The following is a 22442-nucleotide window of genomic DNA, read 5'->3' on the forward strand; positions in this document are numbered from 1 at the left end:
GACGCAGTGTAGGAACGGAAGCACCATAGTAAATCGGGGACTGCCCATATATATATATATATATATATATATATATATATATATATATATATATATATATATATATATATATATATATATACAGGTATTCCCTTACTTACGATGGGGTTAGGTTCCAAAAACCCATCGTTTGTTGAAAAAATCGTAACTCGAATATGGCCTAGCCTACACTAGGGTAATCAGTACCATCTATACATATATGGTAGCCTAGCCTACACTACACAGTATACTTTATACATATATGGTATAGTAATTATTAGTGTCAGCTAATTCTGCAGGTTCAATGCAGACTGACATGATAAGCCAGTATTAAGAGAAATTGAATAACAAACAAGGCCTGGCCTGCACTTTCGTATATCATATACGGTAGCCTAGCCTACATTATACTGTATTCTATTTCCACATAATACCGCCGTATTATACAAACATCAAAATAACGAATGTGCATCTTTTCCATGGATCTTTTAAAATGTTATGCTTTACTACACTGTATCCAATCGTAAATATTCTTATACTGCTTTTGCATTATAAATTCCGATCATAGCGATCAAATGTTTTGGTTTCGGAATCGATCACGCTGTCTTTATTTCGATGCATTTAACTCTGTTCAGAGGGCATTTCTTGCTTCAAGTTAGCGTAAATGAATCTCTAGATACTTTATTTATAAGGGACATGTGTATTTTTCGTTATATGAAGTGTTTTTATGTCGAAATATAACTTAAATATGTCTCGTTGTGAAATTATTTTAGCTATTTTTTTCGTTAGTAGATGACGTTGGCGGCTGGCCCTTTGTTTTGTGTAAACTAAAAAAATCAAGATTCCGTTCGCTATTTTCTCTTGATTTCATCATCATACCACGAGCTTTTCGTATGTATCTTTTATCGGCGTAAAAACAGCAGTAATATGTGTTCTTTCATGTCCAGTAGTTTTGATTAAAATACTTTCCAATTTTATTTGCGGTCGAGTTTCATCCATGTTGCCAATGTACGATAATTTATAGTCATTAGCAGCTTGAACATTCTTTTCTCAGCGTCAGCTACAACTTGCAGCTTAATTTTACTGCAGCAGTATATTTCCTTGCCGATCTTTTCTCCAAAGCGGATAAGGGTAGTGTAAAAAACATATCAGTACTTAACGTCATTTTTAACATAACTACGATAATTGTTTACCTGTACGATGGTTGAAATACAAGCAAAACAGTTGTTATCCGATTTGGTTATTAGCAAAACAACAGAGTCTCGTTCGGTTGTTTATGGCTGTACGCATTTTCGCAAGAGTATAAGGTTACTAACAATGCTTTTATTATTCTCTTACTTTTTTAACTAGAAGATGGAATAAAGAGATGGAGAAAAAGAAGTTGGTCTATTGTAAGTTGGTCTTTCTTGCTGCCTGATTCTACGGCAATTGTAGTGTACGCTGTTGCTTGTGCCCGCTCGAAATTTTAAAATATTTTCTAAATATTGTCGTACCGGTATTAATTGCTAACTCCATCGTAAACTCGAATTATCGTAAGACGAATTATCGTCACTCGTGCACTACCTGTATTTACAAACGCACAAAAATTGCAAACGAACACTGACCTATTTTAACTTCCGACACAACGAGGGCAAGTGAGGTCGGCTCATTGAATTAATGTACCTATTCCAGCCTCTCGGGCCAACGTATCGTACACCGTACGCTGCCTGATTGTACGTTGTTGCCTGCGCCAGTCACCCGCGAAATTTAAAAATACGTATTTTCAAAATATTGTCGTATCGATATTAATTGCTAATCCCATCGTAAAAGCGAATTATTGTAACTCGAGCACTACCTGTGTGTATATATATATATATATATATATATATATATATATATATATATATATATATATATATATATATATATATACATACATCCTTTTATCATAAAAACACATTCACCAAGACCACAGGGAAACAAATGAGCACGCATTAGAATCAGTCAATTTTCTCACACACACACATACATACATACATACATACACACACACACATATATAATACATATATATATATATATATATATATATATATATATATATATATATATATATATATATATATATATATATATATATATATATATATATATATATATATATATATATATATATATATATATATATATATATATATACATACACACTTACAAGTGTCCTAATTAGCCTAATAATATTTTTTACTATTTGCAGTACCCCCACTTTCTGAAGCGAGAAGGTAATACACTACAAATAATGCTTCAACGCAGGAAAAAGTACAAGAATCGCACTATCCTCGGCTTCAAGACACTTGCTGTAGGAGTCATCAATATGTCTCAGGTAAACAACCTTCTTATTAGTTTAAGTAAATACCTGGCTTTGCTTTTAAAAAACACTTTTTTATTTTACTAGAAATGAACTGAGACTGACTTTGAGAAAGAGTATTGTCAAGAGTCAGGTGTCAAGGGGAACAAAAAAGAACAATACTAAAAAGAGCAATACGGTCTTGTAGAAATTATGCTGGGTAAAAAAGTTATACAACATTGTCCAGTTTTTAGGTTTTCATGTAGCATTTATCTTTTGAGTTCTAGTCAGAGATTGTCAATATATTGTCTATGTCTGTTCTTACCAGCCATAGGATCTAGTGGTTGAAATCATTCTTGATTCCACTAATCTTGAAAGACTTGCACATTTTAACAGGATAAGATTCCAGTATGACCTTAGAGAGTCTCTCTCTCTCTCTCTCTCTCTCTCTCTCTCTCTCTCTCTCTCTCTCTCTCTCTCTCTCTCTCTCTCTCTCTCTCTCAGACATTTATTGAATGTCTATAAAACCGATTCTGTACATAATGGAGATTTATATAGCTCATTTAGTCTGTTTTGCATTATTATATCACTTTTGTCACCCTCCCCTCTCCCACCCAAGTTATCTCCCTACAGTGGTTGTAATCATATTTACCCCTGTTAGGAACAAAGAACTACTACTTGAGCAATTTTGTCACGAAAGTGATCTTAAGAGGTTGCAGAAACCCAAACAGAAGAACAGTTTTTTATTATTAATTTAACAAAAGAACTAAAGCATGTGGCACTGTTACTATGATCAATAGGTATAGAAAGCCTTATGAACAACACCAGGTTTTCACGTAGCATCAGATATTTTTATTAAGTGTTGTGAAAAATAAATGTGTGTAAGGGTTCACACTCAAGTATCATCAAATATTTGGATATTTGGGACATCTTTGACTATTTTCACCATTTTTTATTTGCATGTTAATTAATGTGCAAGCTACGGACACTGAATTTGTAACTGGAATTTTCTGTTTTGGTTTTAACATTCTTTATCTCACTTAGCATTTTGTGTTTTCTAGGAATTAAAGAAAAGGAATGCCTTTTTTACAAAAACACATAAACTAATAGTGTATCGTACACATAAGGAGAAGAAAATGAATATATGAAGCTAAGAAATTTGTGTTTGGCAGGTATTACAGCGTCCTGTGGACCGTGAGTTAGAGCTCTACAGTGAAGGAAAAGAAAAGGGGACATCCTTAGCAATGGTCACTATGGTATCCCTTTCATCACAGCCTGTTGACACTGATGAACCCTCAGAGAGAGCAAAGTCCTTCATGGCTGATAATCCTGGTAAGTTCAGCTGAACTTGTTTAGTAACATTGCATGGTACCGTTATTGTATGTGAATATAAATACACTTAAATTGTTAGGTTTAATTGTGCCTTTAGATGCAGAGATATCAGTAATATTTATTACTTAGCTGCTTTTTAGTTTGATGTGAAAGTATTTATTTTTATTGTTATATTTTACCTTTTGCTTCCTATTGTGAATGAAGGGAATTTTATATAGTATTTTTTTGTCCAGAATTCATGTACTTCCTTAGGATTACTTTCTTACATATCCAAGCAAACAGCACTTTTTTCATGTTTTCAGCAAGTGATGTCCTACATCATTGTATGTGAGACTTATTTCATTGTTGTTCTACATCAGACCTTTCATGAGATACACATTAATGTAGCATTTTTATATACCTATACATCAAGGATGGGAGTGTCCTCATGTAGTTGCTTTTCTGTTTTTTTATGTTGTTCAAACACCAATGCCATTTTAGCAAATTCCTCAAATTTTAATGCAAATTATCAAGATGGTGGGGACTGTTCATATAAATTTCTTCATGTGTGAGTTTCAAGTTAGAAGTAAACAGGCTTTTGAATGCATGGTACTGCAGCTTTGGCGCCTTTGCTGGTGCTGCTGTCTCGGGGAATATCCCCTGGACTACCTCAGGGGGCATCTCCTCCACCTACTCTTCCTTCGGGTAATCCTCTCTTATGCTTCCCATCTGTTGGAAGGATACCAGGGCTGCTTCCAGGTCTCGTAAATGAATATCTTTTATTCCTCAGTTGATTTACTGTTTATATTTTTGTTGTGTTTTATGGTGCTTAGAAGTATGGTGTGTTTAATTAAGAAACCCTCATTCATACCTGCTTATATTTCCTAAATCTGTATAGTATATAGCAAATATGTTTTGCATTGCTGATCATGCAGGACTTGTTTCCCAAAGGCTTTTATCCATGTGACAAGCAGGGTGGATATTGTAATTGTTTTTGTGCATTGCTTTTGGTGTCTTTTACTTTCTTAGATTAGATATCAGGTTAGATTATGTTTTGAAGCATTTGCTTGGTTGTTGCATGGTTGCCCAGAGTATTTTTTAATATTAATTCATTTTCTTATGCCCTTTATTTCCTTACAATATCCTGAAGCTGTTGCAAGATGTTGATATTAAGATTATAACCATTTTACTTAAAATGAGAGGCATTGTTGTGCTGAATTTTTTCATCAGAATTTTGATAAATTTATTTTGAAGTCTTTAGATTCTATGTTTTGTATAATATTAACCTCTTGTGAATAGTGTAATGCATATTATATAATAGTGCCAAAATAATCAGTTGGCCTCCTAAGAAAATGGAGTTATTGTTGAGAATAGAGATCATTAGTAAAAACACATTTGCTGTTGTTGAATTTATACAGCATCTGAATTTTTGTGGTCAGATTTAGTGTTATGCCCAGGTATTTTTTAAGTAAAACCAAGCAATCAGAATTTTGAGTTGTTTATTTTACAGTTTTTTCAGAATTTATGGTTACAATATATGCTCACGTTTTTTATTACATCTTTTGATATTGTGGTGCTCTCCAGATCGACCTGTGGATTTGGGTGAAGTCTATAGTGATGAAGATGAGGACTACAGTTCACAAGATGAGGGCAGTGACTCTGAACCAATCTTAGATGATGGTTCTAGAAGAGCTCATCATCATCTTCGGTCAAATGTTCGCTCAAAAAGTTTACCTCCAAATGCCCGGGTAGGTTTCTATAATTCATATAATTGATATATCTATTTAAAACACCTGTGATCATTTATTTGATTTTTTTCTGAAATGCTGCACTTGTTGGCTCACTGAAATTTTCTTTTCCTCAGCAACGAAACCTGAAGCAAAGGTTCATTGCATTGCTCAAGAGATTCAAAGTTCCTGAGGCCCTGCAAGCATTTGACCAGGACCAAGAATTGGATCCCCGAACTGGTAGGGAAGCCAATTTTACAAAGTTGTGTTTACTTCAATTCCATTCCATTTCCATTCGTAAAGACTTAGATAGATTTAAATTGGAAAACCATGTAACATGTTATGTGATTTTAGCACATGGAGTTCACTCATGTGATTGTACTGTACTGAGAATGTCAAGTTCAGGAAAGTAATAAATGCATTATAGAGCATTAATTTTGTGTGTTAAATGGAAATGCAAGTAAGGGTCCATCAGGGTAGTTCATCGGTTATGCCAGGTTATGTTTTGGTTATCTTGGCACTCTAGTACATTGATGATTAGGTGGCTTGGCATATTTACTTTGTTGGGATATTACTTCAATTCTTTATTTGTCAGTACTACAGTGTTGCAGGTTTTTGATACTTGCTTGTACAAATCTTACTTAAAACCAAAGTACTCTATAATAGTGTAGTACAGTCAAGGAGGATGCAGTAAAAGGTTGGAACTGTAGCCCCTTTTGGGAAGACATGAATCTACACTACAGTAATATAAATTTAATTTTACACAGTTCTATATGATTTAATTACACTATTGTTTTAGGTAACATTAACCTTGAAGATATGATATCCAGTTTTTTGCTACAGGTGGAGAGGTAGATGAAGCCGAGATTGAGGACTTGTTTGATGAGCTCGAGGATCTTAGTGACTCTGGCCCTGAAGTCGACACTATCTCCATTACATCCACCCCAAAACCTTCTTTGCGGCCCTACTTTTCATCTTCACGATCTCTACTTAATGAAGGTCTTACTGATTTAGGTTAGGGTATAGAATATTAGTATAAAGGGAGGTGTTACATATGTTTGAGGGATGGGCTTACTGGGTTGTTCCCTAATTCTTTCTGAAAAAGTCCTTGATTTTTCATTTAATTTGTAGCTTTGTTTTTAAATTTACAGTAAACTGCATGGCTGATACGATTCTGCATAAGTATTTTTGAAACTTATGTAAATTTCAGTTACATCATAGCGCTGTACATTTATGTGTGAATCAACTGCTAATAGTTAAGATTTAATCTAAAATTCTCTGTCATGACACTGCAATCACTTACATTTTAATTCACATGCTCAAATGTGTTCTAATCGCACTTCAGAACTGTTATAATTAGTTAGAAACTGTAGACATGGCTAAGTAAGATCATTCTAGTTTTTACTATTTAAAGGAAATTATTGTTGTTTCACCATAGTATTTCAATATATTTTTGCACTCTTAGACTTTATTTTTTAAAATTTTATGCTGAGTAGTGATTGTTATGTTGGTGTCATTGAGTCTGATTATTTTTTGGTGGTTTGGTTGGTTTGACATCTTGTATTCAGTGTCTTAAGTAGATAATCTCTAATAGATTAGATTTGCCTATTGAATATGAGAAACATAAAATGCCTCATTTTGTGTGATTATGAGACCTGCGTTCCTTCTGTTATTCATCTGAAATTACAAGTTTTAATCAGTTTTTTCCATAAAAGAATGGACCAAGAAACTTATTAAATTTATTCTTATTGGTTCTGTATACAGTACATTAGCATGACAATACTGTCTTACATAATTTCTCTCCATAGCAAAAGTCATTATTAGAGTAAGCTCTATTTTAAGTCATAGTTAAATTTTTCTGGTTCTGTCAGCATCATACCTAAATTTCTGTGGTTCTATCAGAACCATGGCTCTATTTCTCTGATTTTATCAGTTAAAATTGTTGTTATAACCATTAGTTTGGATAGTTAATGTACCAGGCCATGTTGGTAGGTACATGAGGAACACCTGCAGCATTTGTATATGTACAAATGAAATTTTTAGGATCAACAACAACAAAACAAGATCTAAAGAAACCCTCATTGTCAGTCAAAAACATATTAAATCAACCACAAAATTTCTCCATCCCACAGGAGGGGAAATCATGGTTACCATTGACCTTGATGGGATGAAATCCCTCTTAAATGACGGTTGAACCTCTTCCTGAGGCCAGTGGCAGCCATAATTTCCCTCATGTGGGATGGAGGACTGTTTCAGTTGACTTTATTTGATTTTGGTTGACAGTATGAATTTGTGTTGATTTCATTTTTTTTTATTTTACCAAAGGTTCCATTTTTACAGTGTATATATATATACATATATATGTATATATATATATATATATATATATATATATATATATAAATGCTGCAGGTGTTGCTCAATGTATATGTAAACCTGGTATAAATGCTGCAGGTGTTGCTCAATGTATATGTAAACTTGGTCTCATAAGTAGATTTCTCTAGTCATGACTTTTATCCACAATAATGGTATAATACAGCAGTTTTAACTTACAGAATTAGAGAAAATTTAGCTGTGACTTTTTGGTGGGTGCTTCTTCCTGGCATATGCTTTTGGCAAGACTAAATTTTTTGCCAACTCATTTGTCTACAATAGGTTGAGATGTTTAGTATGCTGAGGAGTTATGAGAATGTAGAAATAAGTTTTAATAATTTTGGAAAGATTAATAATTGTCAAAGAAGACAAGCAGTTGAAACTTACATCATAAATTACGATTATATTTTTAGGAAAAGAACATAAATTATTCAAGGAGACTGTACACTTTCACCAGTTGAAAACTCTGAGACATCCACCAGAATTTTTGTTTTTGACTGGGCGTGCAGTTAATGAAGAAACCTACATCTGTAAAAATGGTAACTGATCTAGCAACTGCTACTTTGTCATTGCTGGAGGCAGTTGTTTTTCAAGAAACCTTTTGATGTTATCTTCTAAGTCTCACAATTGTTCAGTCAAAACTAGGTTTCTTCCCATGTAGGTATGATTCATTTTGACGTAAAGGTATTTCATGTTTTCTTGCAACAGTTGAAGGCATAAAGTTCCATTTTTGTCATTGCCATCCATTCCTTGAACATCAACATTCCTGATCATGTTGCATGGGCCCATCATTTGTCTCATCTTGAACATTTCTACAGGTATAAGAAATGTGTATATGATGCAGTAGGAACTGACCTTTCTGATCTTTATTGCCATTGATGCCAAATAATGAATCATAAGGAGGCATAGTGGCTTGAACAGCATTTATTGACAATGTGTTTTCACAGGACTGTTCTTTTACTAGTGGTAATGAAGCCAGTGTTGCAAGAGTGTTTATGTAAACATACTAATTCTTTAAGTATCCAAGATGGATAACACAAGAAGTGAAGGCAAACAAGATCACAGAGTGCTCACTTGTTGGCCTGCAGCCACAAAGCCTAACCTTGTGGAACACTTTTGTACTGGATAGAGTCAGGCTTCCAGACTGTCTTAAGGACAGGTGTGGTAATTCTTTCAAATTGTAGGCAAGGTATAGGTGTGGTATAGTTTTTAAAATAAATGTCTTTCAATAACATCATTCTTTCGGAAACTTACTTTTTTTTTAAATGCTACTCCTTTGGACTCCAAACTATCATTTGTTGTAGACTTCATAAAAACACAGATTGTTGTATTGTTCTCTTTTTGCCACTGCATGGACTAAGAATTTGGAAAATTATAAATGAATATCACACAAAAACTTTGTTAGAATAAGTTCAAATGAACTTGTCATGAAAATTTGATAGGTAACACATGTCAGTTCATTCTCACCCTACTCCGTGGTCAGCCATGTGTGAGCATTACTTGGAACTTAGTGATCTGGCGAATAATAATAATTAATAATAATAATAATAATAATAATAATAATAATAATAATAATAATAATAATAATAATAATAATAATAATAATAGTCTAAAGGACCATACTTCTTTTAGTTGCCATATCATGGTTACAGTTTTGCTGAACCTCTTATGTGCTGATTTTTATTGAGTTATTGTGACTTAGTTTCACATGCTTTTCCTCTTTTATAAACTAAAAGTTTAGGTGAAAATTATTTTATAATTACTGTTGGGATTTTAAATCCTTGAATTTTTAAAGTTATTTGCTGCAGTGATGTGGATGTATAGTACCCTATTAAGGCCATGACAGTATTATGTGTAAGTAGTATTATGGTAAAGTACTTTGATGAGACCACTAAGGCATATTTTTGGCTCTTTGGAGGATTTCTAAAAGGAGGTGAATATTGGAGCAAAATAAAGTTAAAGAAGTTGAACAAGCAGGTGGGAAAAGATTTAAATGAGTAGTTGGGAAGTAATAGCCAAAAGAAATGCAAATGGAACTGATAAGCAGTGATAGGCAAACTAGAAGCAGCATGTCCCTACAGATCATGTGTAGGGCAAATGCAGACATTTTTATTTAGGTCAAGTACTCTGATAGAGGAGTAAGGGTAATATGATTGATGGCTGTTGTATTTATATTCTGATATTGCTTGTTCAGGTATCCCTAGCAAGGGTTGTTTCTTAGTATGGTATAGACAGTGAGAGTTTGGTAGACCACAAGATCATTTCATTTAAAGAAGTTTTACTATTTATTTTTCATAACAAAAATTTTCTTTCTCTACAATATAAGAATCATAGTTACAGATACTATTTACTTTTAGTTGTAACTCCTTCCTCACACAATGTACCTTTCCCTTGATTAATGCGTATGTCTGGAATGATCTGCAAGTCAGGTTATAGAACAAGATCATTAATTTAGCTTGAGAATGTGGGTTTCTCGTACTGTTGGAGGTCTCTCTTACAGCTTTGTTCTTTTAAATGATTATTAAGATTGACTTTATTTGCCTAATTTGGTATTCATGCATAAGTAAAAGTATTAGGGTAGTATCTAGGAAATTATTTTTCCCACAGTGTTTTGCTTTGGAAGGCGAACTTCACTTACCCTTGTATTGTGTCTGGTCAGAATAATTGGAGTTGCTGTATTAACATTTGATTATTAGCCTAATTGTTATCCATGCACATTTCTTTTGAAGATTAGAAAATGTATGGTTCAGTTATAAAGGATGCAGACTGTGCAGGGATCAGAAATGTAATCCATGTGTAGGCTTTGTGAACTTCTTGTTCTGTATCAGGTCTTGTTACTCTTTATTTGATTACGAAGTCCATTTGTAGCTGCGTTATGTCAAGATGGAACTGTGATAAAAAAAAAAGTCTTTTTGATAATATGGAGAAACAGTGTACCCAATGACATCCAAATAGTGCCAGTATGCTGTGTTGAGCATATACTGATGTAAATAGCAATAAGCTAGTATTTATATCTTTGGAAAAGAAGTTTACTGTATTATTATGTAGCATCTTGTAAAATAAATTTAAATGTCAGTTACTTTATTTATGTTGACTGTTTTTTGTACGCTAAGAACTTTGTTCCTAAGCTGCTATCTTAACTTTGTGTTGCTCCAATATTTACATCTCACGAATTCTGACTCAGCAGTTTCATTCAACTAGTAATGATCTAGTACAGCAAAGTAGAAAAATATTGTTGTTAGCTAACAACATGTCATCATTTTACCTGTTATGTCATATTGCTTTATGAATGCATGGCAACAAATTACAACTATTCAGCTTCAAATTGACACCAAAATCAGTACCCTAGTATAAAAACTAACTTCAGGTAACATCAGAAAAAGTAATGTGAAATTAAAAATGTTTGAAATGAATCCTATCTTTCTCTTATGATAGCTGTAATTCCGTGTCAGGCAGGAGGACAATAGTGTGTAAAAGCTAAAAAATTATTAGGATCGTTTAGTCTGTGGACCCATTACTTTCAGGTGATTCAAGCGTCTTAGTTTACCATAAGTTTTTTCTTTGTTGTTGCCCTGCGATGATGTATGGAGTATTGTTCACATTTTATTGTTAACAGTTGCATCATTTTCTGGATTTTGGGATTTGGCTTATCTTGGTTTTTGTCATTATTTAGGGTGTCTGCTAAAGAGGATAAAGACAAATTGTTTTGAATCTGTAAGCTTTACTTTTCACTGGTCACTATACATGTGTTAATGTAGAAACAAAGGTTGTTCTTTTAACATTCACTGTGATCAGCATATTGTTTGGTTAGATGAGGTAATGAATGTTTATTTAAAGTATAAGCACATGAGTAAAGGAAAAGACAGAAAAAGATTATTCTAACACTAGAACAGGAAGTGAGGTTAGGAGTAAGAGTTTCTCATCTTTTTACGATCTGTCAGATAACAGCTCTTCCTACTCTCTTTGTTTTCCTAGTACTAATACTTTTCTTTCAGATTATCAGTTCTCCTCTTGAAGCTTCCTGTATTGTTCAGGATATAAGGTTTGACAAATTAGAAGCTGATGTAGCTAGTTTTAGGGTTGTTTAAAAAGTTTATGGGGGTAACCTCCTTGACACTTACTGCTTTACCGGCCCAGTTTAATCGCGCCTTTCCAGGTTCCCCCCATTGTGGCAGAACATTGCCAACGCCCTCCCTCCCTGTTAGCCATACCTTAGCCACGCTCTGTGACACTCCTTCCACCGTTAGAGGTACACGGAGGCAGTGTATGTCTGGGAGTGGAAGCGACTTGTGCCCATTGTCATCTTCCTCTGACCAACTTGGTGTGTGTCACTTAAAGGTTGTTGCTTGGTTGCCAAAAGATGCACTGGCAAAATCATGCAAAGTTTGTGTAGGCAGGAGACAGATATGCTAGGTAATGATAAGCTCACTCACTTGATATCTGATTCTATATCCCTTAGGCCTTGCTGGGGCCCGCGTACTCCTAGCGATCTCTATTCGGGATATTTTGATGGTCCTCCTTTGCAAGAGGATTTGGTATTCTTTCAGAGGCACCAGGTGTTTGCATTCTTCTCAGTCTCCCAGGCGGTCTGGTCATGCTGGTTCGTCTTCATGCCACTTGTCCAATGCGGTGGAAGTTTGTGAGAGTAGCCATGATTGGGTGTTTGAATGCATTTGTTTCCTAGATTCTCCTTCCTTTCTTTGGCGTTCTCATCATTGTTTGATGCCATGTAAGATGTAGCAGCTTGTATTGTTTTCCTCATTCTGTCTCGTGTTTGCCATTGGCAATGAGGCAGGTGTGGCCGCCACATTCTAGCCCCTGTTCTCCTCAGGAGTCGAGCTTCCAGTCTGGTTCCCCATCTGTTGCCTTGGACCCCTCTTGAGCTTTCTAGCCACTTTCTTGAACCACATTTGGGCAAGCTCTTCAAGCTGCTTCCCAGTCATCGTTAACGACGGGGATTCTGTTTCTTGGCGAGCGCCGTAACTGAAAATCATCATTAACCGGATCATCACAATAATGTGGTAATAAATGGCGTTTTTGATGCTGTAAGCACCGATTAGCACCAATAAACCACTTTTCAATGCAATAAACTGCTTACTGGTGCTGAAAATTGCTTACTGACGCTGATAAACCGCTTACTGATGCCGATTAACTGCCTGCCGACGCAAATAAACTGCTTGCCAGCGCCGAAAATCACTTACCAGCACCGAAAATCTGGTTAATAACGTTGTTAGCCAAGCGTCGTAAAACCAAACGCTGTTAACCGATGCTGCCAATAAGCGGGGGCTGCCTGTATTCATGTTAGACTAGCGGATCCTTCATCTTGATTGCTACTGTCTCAGTAGTAGACTGGGCCTGGATTTCTTCCCCTTCTCAAGGTTTTTGTTGTTGGCTCATTTGGCAGTTTCAGTTTTATCTTCTGTTTCCTGCACAGATGGTTCTTTGGTGCCAGGATACAAGACAGTGCCAACCATTCCTCAGGTATGGAGCGGGTTTTTGCTTTAAAGTAAGTTTTTTTGGAGGAGCTGAAAACTCCCTTTGTCTCTGGGAGCAATAGGTTCAGCTGCCACCACCCCTACTTCCCGGATTTCCCTCTGATTAGCCTGAGCCTTCCGAATGGACTCTAATGCTGAAGGAGTGTAGGTAGTGTAATTAGCTTTTCAGAGACTGATTAGGTCTGTGCTAGCAATTTCCTGAGGTGCTTAGATACCTTCTTGAGAGCACTCTTTTGGTGCTAGTCTCTCTTTCTCTGTTTTGATTTTCCAGACTTTTGGGTCTGCCAGTCCATTTCCACATCATGAGTCTGATGTGTGGGAGGTTTGTTTGCGCATCTGGGATTCAGTATACGAGCCTAATTGTGCTGCTCATTCTAGATCGCTGTCCCCTTTGGCGCTGCTCTGCAGTAAGTCTCCTCTACAGCATTGATGCTCATCTACTTCCTTGAACAGGTTGATTGCTACTGTTTCAGTAGCGGAGAGGTTTGGCTTCTTCTGAGCCAGGTTTTTCGTCATTGGCACTTAATACGCTTTTGGCATCAGCGCTGAGTGCCGCTCAGGCACCAGTGTCTTCTCTGGTGTTATCCATTACATTTTCAGCTCTTCAGACTCTTTCAGCATTAGCACCAGTGTCTCCTTGGGTATTAATTGGGCATTAGCACCAGTCACCACATCGTCGGCACTTGAGATGTTTTCGGCGTTAGTGCCAGCATCCCCTCAGGCGTTGACCAGGTGTTAGTGTCAGCCACCACATCATCAGCATTTTGGGCACTTTTGGCATTAGTGCCAACATCTCCTCAGGCATTAACTGGGCATTAGCACCAGCCGCCACGTCATTGGTGCTTCAGACGCTTTTGGTGTTAATGCCAGTGTCTCCTTGGGCATTAGCATTAGCTGCCTCATCTTCAGTGCTTCAAACACTTCTGGCATGATCACCATTGTCTGTCTCCCTGGGTGTTTTCTGGGCATCACCACATTGTCAGCACTAAGGATACTTTCGGCATTGGTGCCAGCCATCTCATCAGGCACAACCTGCCACATTGTCAGTGCTTCAGACTCCTTCGGCGTTGACATCAGCCTCCACTTTTTTGATGTTGATGTAGGAGAGTGCTAACTTGGAGTTCTCTGCTTGGATAGGACATGTTCTGACTCCCTAGGAGAGTCTTTGCACTGCTTTACAATGCTAAGGTTGAGCGCCAAGAGGAGTTATGTGCTTTTCTCAATTCTTCAGTCTCTGTAGCACAGAACCAATGTCATTGTGTGACATCCATTCATTCTTTGCTGAAGAAGTATTTGAATTGGGCACTATTGTGCCAGAGGTGGAGAAGTAGAGCCCAAGGAGTTGTTTTGTCGCTCATGGGTGTTAAAGCGTCCTTAAACACAGTGACAGCCTGCATTTTATGTTGGTGCAGAGTGCCATGAGAAGGAGTTTTACAATACTCCCTTCCTTTCCAGGCTCCCCTGGCCTCAAAAAAAACCTTTGTTGTTTGCCTGAGTTCATTTACTCTGGAGGTGGCAAGTTTGGTTTTAGCAGTGATCCAAAGGAAGATTGAATGCAGGCGGTTGACATGCTGGATGCTAATTTCCCCTTTTTGCTTCTCCCCAAGTTTTTATACAATCCTATCTCAGTTGAGGTAAGTGGACTCCCCTGTTGCTTCTCTTTGTAGCTAACTTTCCGAGTTTAGCGGACAGCCAAGGAGAAGCCTGGTGTTTCTCTGCTGAGACAAATAGCATCCCTAGAGAAACTGGTACCAATTTAAGGGTGAGACAAATCCAGTTCTTTTTGAAGAATTGATTAGAAGCCCTTGAGATGGTGGAGTCATTGACCTCATCATTTATCAAGTGCCTCCCTCCAGTTAAAGAGCTCAGATCTCATATGGTATTTAGATGTGTTGACTGAAAGTTGGGTTGTGGTTGCAGCCAGTAGACATGTGAGGGGTTTGGTCTCTAGAGGAATGGGAGCTACACATAAATCATCTGGAGATGCTTTCAGTGTAGAAGATCCATTTAGCATTGGAAGAGTTAGTGCAGGGTAAGATATGGCTTACCTAAGAAATTAAGAGGCACAAACTTGGTTTTGCTCCTGATCAAGTCACATTTTCACTTGGGGGAAGGAGGGACTATGTCTTTTTTCCTCAATTGTGCCAGGAAATGGACATGTGGGTGATCAGCTGAGCAGGGAGGATCAAGTTCTGTCTTTGGAATGGACTCTACATCTGTAAGTCTGCAGGTTGATGGGAGTTGAGGGCACTCCCCTTCTAGATCTCTTTGTCACAAAATTCTACTTTGTCTGCCAGTTCAGGATCCAAAAGCTTGGCAGTAGATCCATGCTGTTGAACAGGTTTTTATCTTGATCTTTATACTTTTCCCTGTTCAGCCATTTTTCAAAGGGTTCTGACAATTCTGCCTAACTGCAGATTCTTGCACAACCTTGGTGTCTCCAGGGTTGCCACACTGGGAATGGTCCCAAATTTTTATTTTCAGCTGATAGACTGCCCTAGATCCTACCCACTAAGGAGGGATCTTATCATGCACCTTGGATGCATGAGATTTCTCCAGAACTTCCCCACACTTCAGCTGACCATGTGGAGACACTCAATTGTTTCTTGCAAACAAGAGGTTATCCTAGGGAGTGCAGAAGATCCGTCATTATTTCCAGAAAGCAATTGACTAATGTGCTGTATGAGAGACAGTGGTCATTCTTTAGAGCTTGGTGCTTTTCCAAGATTTCTTGCACCCATACCTTTATAATAACCTAATGAAGTTGTTTACTCATTTATGACACACTGAAGGTTTGTATGTTCTTGCTATTAAGGGGTACTGCTTCACGTTAGCATCAGTATTAAGACATTCTGATCTAGATCTTTCTGCTAATCTAGAGGCTAAGGAAGCCCTTTGTTCCTCAATGTAGATTCCATAATCTCCGATTAACCACTCAGCTGGGACTTGATGTAATGCAGGAATATTTAAGTATACTCCCATTTAAACCCTTAAACTTAGCCTTCCTAAAAGATTTGATGATTAAGACCTGTTTTCCTCTCTATGTCCAGCCACAGCATTGTCTCTAAGGGCAAAGGACTAGGGACCTCAGACAGTGTTCTAAACCAGATTGACTTATGGGGAAAAAAATGCCATGGCCTCTCTTTTGGAGAACCTGGTTAAGGAAGCGCACACTAATCTAGACCCCTCTTTCTTCCCACTTCTGAAGGCAAGCTTCACAAGGCGAGAGCAGTGGCAACTACCTTCAGTTTCCAACCTTGAATGTTGCCAATGCAGCCCAGTGGAGATGTGACTCTGAATTTGCTTTGCAAAATTTGTGAGATATTGAGATTCAGTACAAATCATGTAGAGAATTTTTGCCCTTTGTTATGACAGGGAACTCATATCCTGAACAGTTAGAGTAGCTATACTCTAGCCTTTCCGGTTTACTTATAAAATGTTTTGGGGAGTATGAAGGTGCCTATTTTGAGATAGGTAAAATCCTTCATTCATCTACCATCTTTGTTCTGCTGGTGTAAGCACAAGGCCTTTTGTCTCACTTTCATCAGAATGAGAGTGGTATCCCTTGCAAGGAGCCTCCAGCATCTTTGAGAGGTCCTTACAGTTGAATGAATTAGTTCTCTCTTGGCAACAGTACCAGCAGATGAATTCTAATCATTAGGTAAGAGGGGTCTTATTCTTGGTGGAATTTTGTTGTATCCTTGGGGGTTATAATTATTTGTCCTCGCACCTATCTCCCATTTCAAAAATAGTAATTTTTATAATAAAATTTATTTTTTGGATACTTACCTCTCTATTATGTATCACTTCCAACCTCCCCAGTCATTTGGATGGAGAAAAAACTAAATGGTAAACAATAGATGGTTGAATCATCCAAAAGGGATGGGTCAATAGATGGTTAAAGCTAGACAATCCTATTAATTTTTTAGTTTTCACACACTATCGTCCTCCTGCCTGTCACAGGAATTACAGCTATCATAATATATAGAGAATTAAGTATTTAAAAAATAAATGTTATGAAAATTTTTATTTTCCCAGTTTTTTCTTTGATATGTTATTGCATAATAATTTGGCTACCATATATATTACTGGAAAACCAGTTTATTGCATTTTTGTACTGTGTTGGAGAATATTTATTGGCAGCAAAGCATAGACATACTGTACTTGTTTCTTAACTTCAACTCATTGCTTTGACCTTTTATTTTTTACCTTTTGCTTTCTTTGAGTGTACTGCAGTAAAATACAGCTATTTTTCGACTTTGCAATGGCACTGAAATCAGGATCGTAGCATGGAAACTAACTTTAATCAGATCACTCAAAGATAAACTCAAACCTGGTCAGTGAGAGTTTAGTGTTCTGTGGCATCAATAAAGAATATATGGATATACTGTACACTGCATTCCATTTTAATAGAGATTATTAGAAGTTTATTCTTGTTATTATTGGGAATATGGTCGTGTGGTTTTATAAACTAGTTGAAAAAATTAATTTGTGTCCTTTAAAGTTGAAAAGAAGATTGTTGTTCAATTTTCAGCTGCTTTTCCTCAAAGGAGTTACACTTCCATGGTCCCCCCAAGGCTCCATAAGACCATTCAACCATTACAGAGAATTCTCTTATAGTTGGTCTCGGCCAGAATAGTGTTTGCTGGCACAGTGATAGAATATAAAGGACTCAGGACAGGAAGGCTCTATTTCCTGTCCGACAACAATTACTTAAGCTCTGCATCTTACTTACACAACTCTGACAACATAAGTCGGTGCCATCTTCATCACACGCCAGGTCTGTGCAGGAATAATGTTCACCCCAGTCCCATGCCTTTTCATCAGAGAAAGTGGTTGAGTTTGAGGGCTCACAGCAGCCACCAATTATAGGTTTTTCCTATGTCAAAACCTCTCTTTTTATAGCATAGCCACTGTTCGTCCTCAAAGGAGCTTACAAAAGAAATTGACAGGTGACTAAATGGCTTAGCTCCTAATAAATAAATCCCAACAACCCAGATTAATTTTTTGTCCAAGGAATAGTCACCGTTTTCTTTATTCCAGATAGCCATAGGGTTTGGCAGTAAAGAATAGGAAACAACACACAAACCAATATATGTATTATTCTTGTGGTTTGAAGGTGGCTTACCTAATTATGTTGGGTCTGGCTGCAGGCTTCCCCAGCAATATCTCAGCATGACCACCACTCTCATGGAAATAGTGTTTCAGGAATTTTTTATTCAAGGTATACAGTAGTCACAGGTTATCAACAGTTTCTTTATGCCAGATATCCATTTGGGTCTGGCAATAAAGAACAGAAGACACATGAATGTATACAGTAAATGTATTATCCAATTTGGTTCTATTGTGATTTACATAATTATGTTGGGTCTGGCTGCAGGATTATTGTGCCTTCACCAATTCAAGAGTACTGTCTTTAATAACCACACTGTACACTCAAAGACTTCTTCAAAGGAAACATTTTTCGAAGAAATTAATGACTTAGGAAAGGTGTGAGGGTCTGCGTTTTTAATGTAGACCACTAAAATAATTCTCAGCCCATGTAGAGGGAGTGGTTTGTTTGTGCTAAGTTGTAGGAAAATTAGGACCATCTAGGTAAACCTTAAGTGCTTGAACCAGGCATAATATTTTATATGAAATACTCAGTTCCTTTATTAGAAAAGGGGATTTTCCCTTTAAAAAGGTCCTCATTCTTGGCCAGGAATGATAGGCCTTGAGATAACAGCAAATGATAACTAGGTGTATTAGTGCTGAAATGTTGTCCTTGTATAAGAGAGCCCAGTACATTAAGCCGAGCTCCTGTTACCAAAGCAGTCAAGAAGACTGCCTTTTGCAGCATACGAGTTGTAGTTGTATTGTGCCGATGAATTGAGCGGATGACAGAAGTCTAAGAACCTTATTCGGGACCAGGTAATGGGAAACCATGCAGGAGCTGACCTTTGCAGTGTAAAAGGCTGGAGAATGGAATTATAACAATTTCTATAAGAATCAATTCCAAAACCTAAGGCAAGGGTTCCACCAATGCTGCCTTGTATGCTACGGGTGTTGAAATAGCAAGGTGCTTGACCTGAAAAGATAACAAAATGTAAAACTGTTTTAACAGATGTCAACTGGGCTCTCAGTGTGCAGGTAATCTAACCCATTTCCCATATGACTGATATTTTGGATGGATGAAGTCCATAGTTTTATGGATGGCAATGGAATCTATTCTTTTGCCTGTTGTTGGAAGAGATAAGGAACCAATTAGGTTTTGGCTAATTCAGGGCCACTAGGCAAGCGGTTCCATTCATAGCTAGTAGATTGTTCAAAGCTTTCAAAATCTGGGACAATGAAGGAAAAAGGTCTATCGTCCGACATTCATTCCAGTCTTGTAGGAATGTATCTCTCGCTATTGCTTGAGTGTCCAGGTTCAGAGACACAGACACTGGAAGTTGATGGTTCTAGCATGTGGCAAACTGGTCCACTTCCAGATTGTGGAACCATGTTAGCAGTTACTGACTTGAGAGGAGCTCAGCATGAGCCTAACCTCTGTATAGAAGACATTGGAGTCATATTGCCTAGGACCAACAAATTGTGCATCCCTTTTGGAGGTTTCAATTTTCTGAGATGGAAAGACAGCCAATAGCCCTGGGAAGCTGGTATGACAATCCCTCTGAGCAGGTGACCAACTTCCCCCTAACTGACAATCCTTGCAAATGGCCTCCCCAACCTGTCAAGGATGCATCCATATGTATTATCACTCGTGAACGGTGGAGTCAGGTCGGCCTGTTTGCCAGAGACCCCTTCCAGGTCCACAGACAGAGTATCTTCCCAATCTCAGATGAAGGCGATCACAAAACCTTTTCCTAGCATGTGAGAGCCAAGCTTTGTTAAATCCTAGTCACAATTTCAGGATTAGATCCACCATGGACCCAAACTGTAACAGGCCCAGACTTTTTTTCAGTTGTCATCTGGAAAAGCTGGGCTGTGCAAGGAATCTACTAAGTCCTTCCTTATTTTGGTTTGAGTGCTTTGGAAAGAGACAGCTGGCTGCAAAGAGTAGCCCAACAAAGTTTCAGCCTCAGAAAATGTCTGCTGGATGTAAGGTGGGACTTGTTCGTATTAAGAAATCTTTTGACCGGAGTCTGTCAACTACCACTCTCAGGTTTTGTCAGTACTCTTCTCTGGTGGCTCCCCAGGTTAGCCAATCATCTAGGTAGGCCACCAGTTAAAATCCTTCATTTCTGAGCTCTCATAAAATAGGTACAATATATATAGAAAAATTTATGCAAATAGTATGTTTGTTCAAATTTGATGGTTCAGGGATCACCCTTCATTTGGAGGAATGCTTCTTGGGGATGCTGAAAAGTGGTGGCAAATAAAGCTGTCTTTCTCTAAGGTCCCCTTTTAAAAGGGGTCTGGTTTTTGGAAAATAATTACTTTAGAGAATGGGAAGGGTGAAACCATCTCTACCCTAGCCCATTGTGAATATACTGTGTCCCCCAAGAAGAAGACATCCACTGCATGTTATGCTGTAGAGGACAACCCCAACCATGCAAGTCCTATGGGGCTCCACCTCTTCCCTTCCTTGTAATACGCAGTCCAGGAGTTGATTTTTCTTTCCCCTGGTAGGAGTGTCTTGTTTGCTTTGAAAGGGGTGCTGATGCTATTGTTGTCCTTTTTTATGTTGTCAGAGGGGTCCTGTAGTAGATATTGTAGGCTTGTACTGCTATGATTCACACCAAACTTTCTTAGGCTAAGGATGAGGAAACTCTTAAGGATACTTTTTCCCAGATTCCCCTTTTTCAAGAACAGTATATACATTCTGCAATTCTGTGGTCGGGCTCATTCATTGAGTTGTGCGACAACAGGCTTTTCAAAAAGGGTCTCAACAGATAGGGGAAGAAAGCAACAGGGAGGTTACATTGAGGAGCGAAATGTTGTAGCCCACCGATGCTTCTTTTCAAATCTTAATGCATCGCTCCATAAAGTCATAGAGTGCTCCCAATAAGGTTCACGTAAGTGTTTTGGCTACTGCAGTGAACATTGTTCTGGAAGGTACTGGAAGCTCTGTAATCAGGTGGAGCCTAGCATAAAATTCAGCCATGGCTGTGCTGAGATTTTTCTCATAGAGGTCTCAAATTGCTGTGTAGCCATGTCCAGTTGGAGCTTTTTCCTCTCATCAGGGAGGAAAAATGTTGCTCATTCCTTTGTAGCATTATGAGATACTGGGGTGGTGGAGACAAATGGCTTTATTTCTGCCATAAACTTTAGTTTCCCAGTCATCACAAAATTCTGAAATTCCATCTTCACATGACTGATTGTTTAAAAAATGAAGAGACAAAGCTGATGCGGTAAAATTTTATAAGTTGCCAATAAGACTCCAGCCAGCCACTTTTGCGCGAAAAACCATTGTAGGTTTTTCATGTAAATATAACTAGGAAATGATAGGGCACCAAAAGAACCTTAAAATACCAATATAACTTAACCTAGGGGTGTTTACTGGTTACAAATTTGCCATGTTAGCTATGGAGGGGGGGCGGTATTCTTACCTTGTAAGTCATAATTTTATTAATTTTTTATTTATCATTTGTGCATAGTGTTTATGGGGTTCAAAATAACGAGAATGAAGAGCTCTTTTTAAAAATGTAGGTTACAATTCCATAGCGTGTATTGGCAACTTACAAAATAATACCGCTGATGCCTCCCAGAGGGGTTATTGGTTCTGTAAAATTGTTGCTGTATCGTATTTTCCATTAAACTGAAGAAAACTTGCTTCTATGGTTTTCAGGCCACTCTGTCCCAAAAGTCTATATGCCCAACCTCAGTTTTCCTTTCATTAATGAGGTATTTTCCATCTGGTGAAGGATGCACACTGAGGTGTCTCACCAAGGGTTATCAGTATCATTCTCAGAGGCAGATATTGATTTGAGGTGTTATTGTCCGACCTGGTCTCAATTGTTACCAATCGGAGCTCTGGGAGTGAGCAGGATGTCTCTTATTATCCATTCTGATTTCAACAGGGGATCTAGACAACTGATTCAGCTTCTTTTTGGTCTTAGGTTTTTTATTATCCTCCTCCCATGACCTAGGATTTTTGGTGAGAATCCTGTCTCTGCGTAGGCAGACTGTGCAGCCTCTCAATCCTCTAGTTTAAAGGATGAGAAATTTTTACATATACCCGATTCCATATCCAGGACATCTAAATTTGTCTTGGAA

General features: G+C 37.6%; 1 protein-coding gene across 24 annotated transcripts in view; it reads left to right on the plus strand.

Annotated features, from left to right (window-relative positions):
* KrT95D (phosphofurin acidic cluster sorting protein KrT95D) overlaps window positions 1–22442 on the plus strand; it is a 240640-nt gene that overhangs the window by 158525 nt on the left and 59673 nt on the right. For 8 of the 24 annotated variants that reach the window (XM_067110160.1, XM_067110158.1, XM_067110152.1 and 5 more), the window contains exons 4-8: window positions 2249–2374; window positions 3511–3670; window positions 5234–5397; window positions 5514–5616; window positions 6220–6390. In XM_067110160.1, coding sequence (XP_066966261.1) covers window positions 2249–2374; window positions 3511–3670; window positions 5234–5397; window positions 5514–5616; window positions 6220–6390 — 724 coding nt within the window. Of the gene's footprint in view, window positions 1–2248; window positions 2375–3510; window positions 3671–4267; window positions 4409–5233; window positions 5398–5513; window positions 5617–6219; window positions 6391–22442 lie in introns of all 24 variants that reach the window. The other 16 variants (XM_067110164.1, XM_067110162.1, XM_067110156.1 and 13 more) reach the window with 3 other exon arrangements.

This window comes from Macrobrachium rosenbergii, chromosome 10 (genome assembly GCF_040412425.1).
Source record: "Macrobrachium rosenbergii isolate ZJJX-2024 chromosome 10, ASM4041242v1, whole genome shotgun sequence".
NCBI lineage: Eukaryota > Metazoa > Arthropoda > Malacostraca > Decapoda > Palaemonidae > Macrobrachium > Macrobrachium rosenbergii.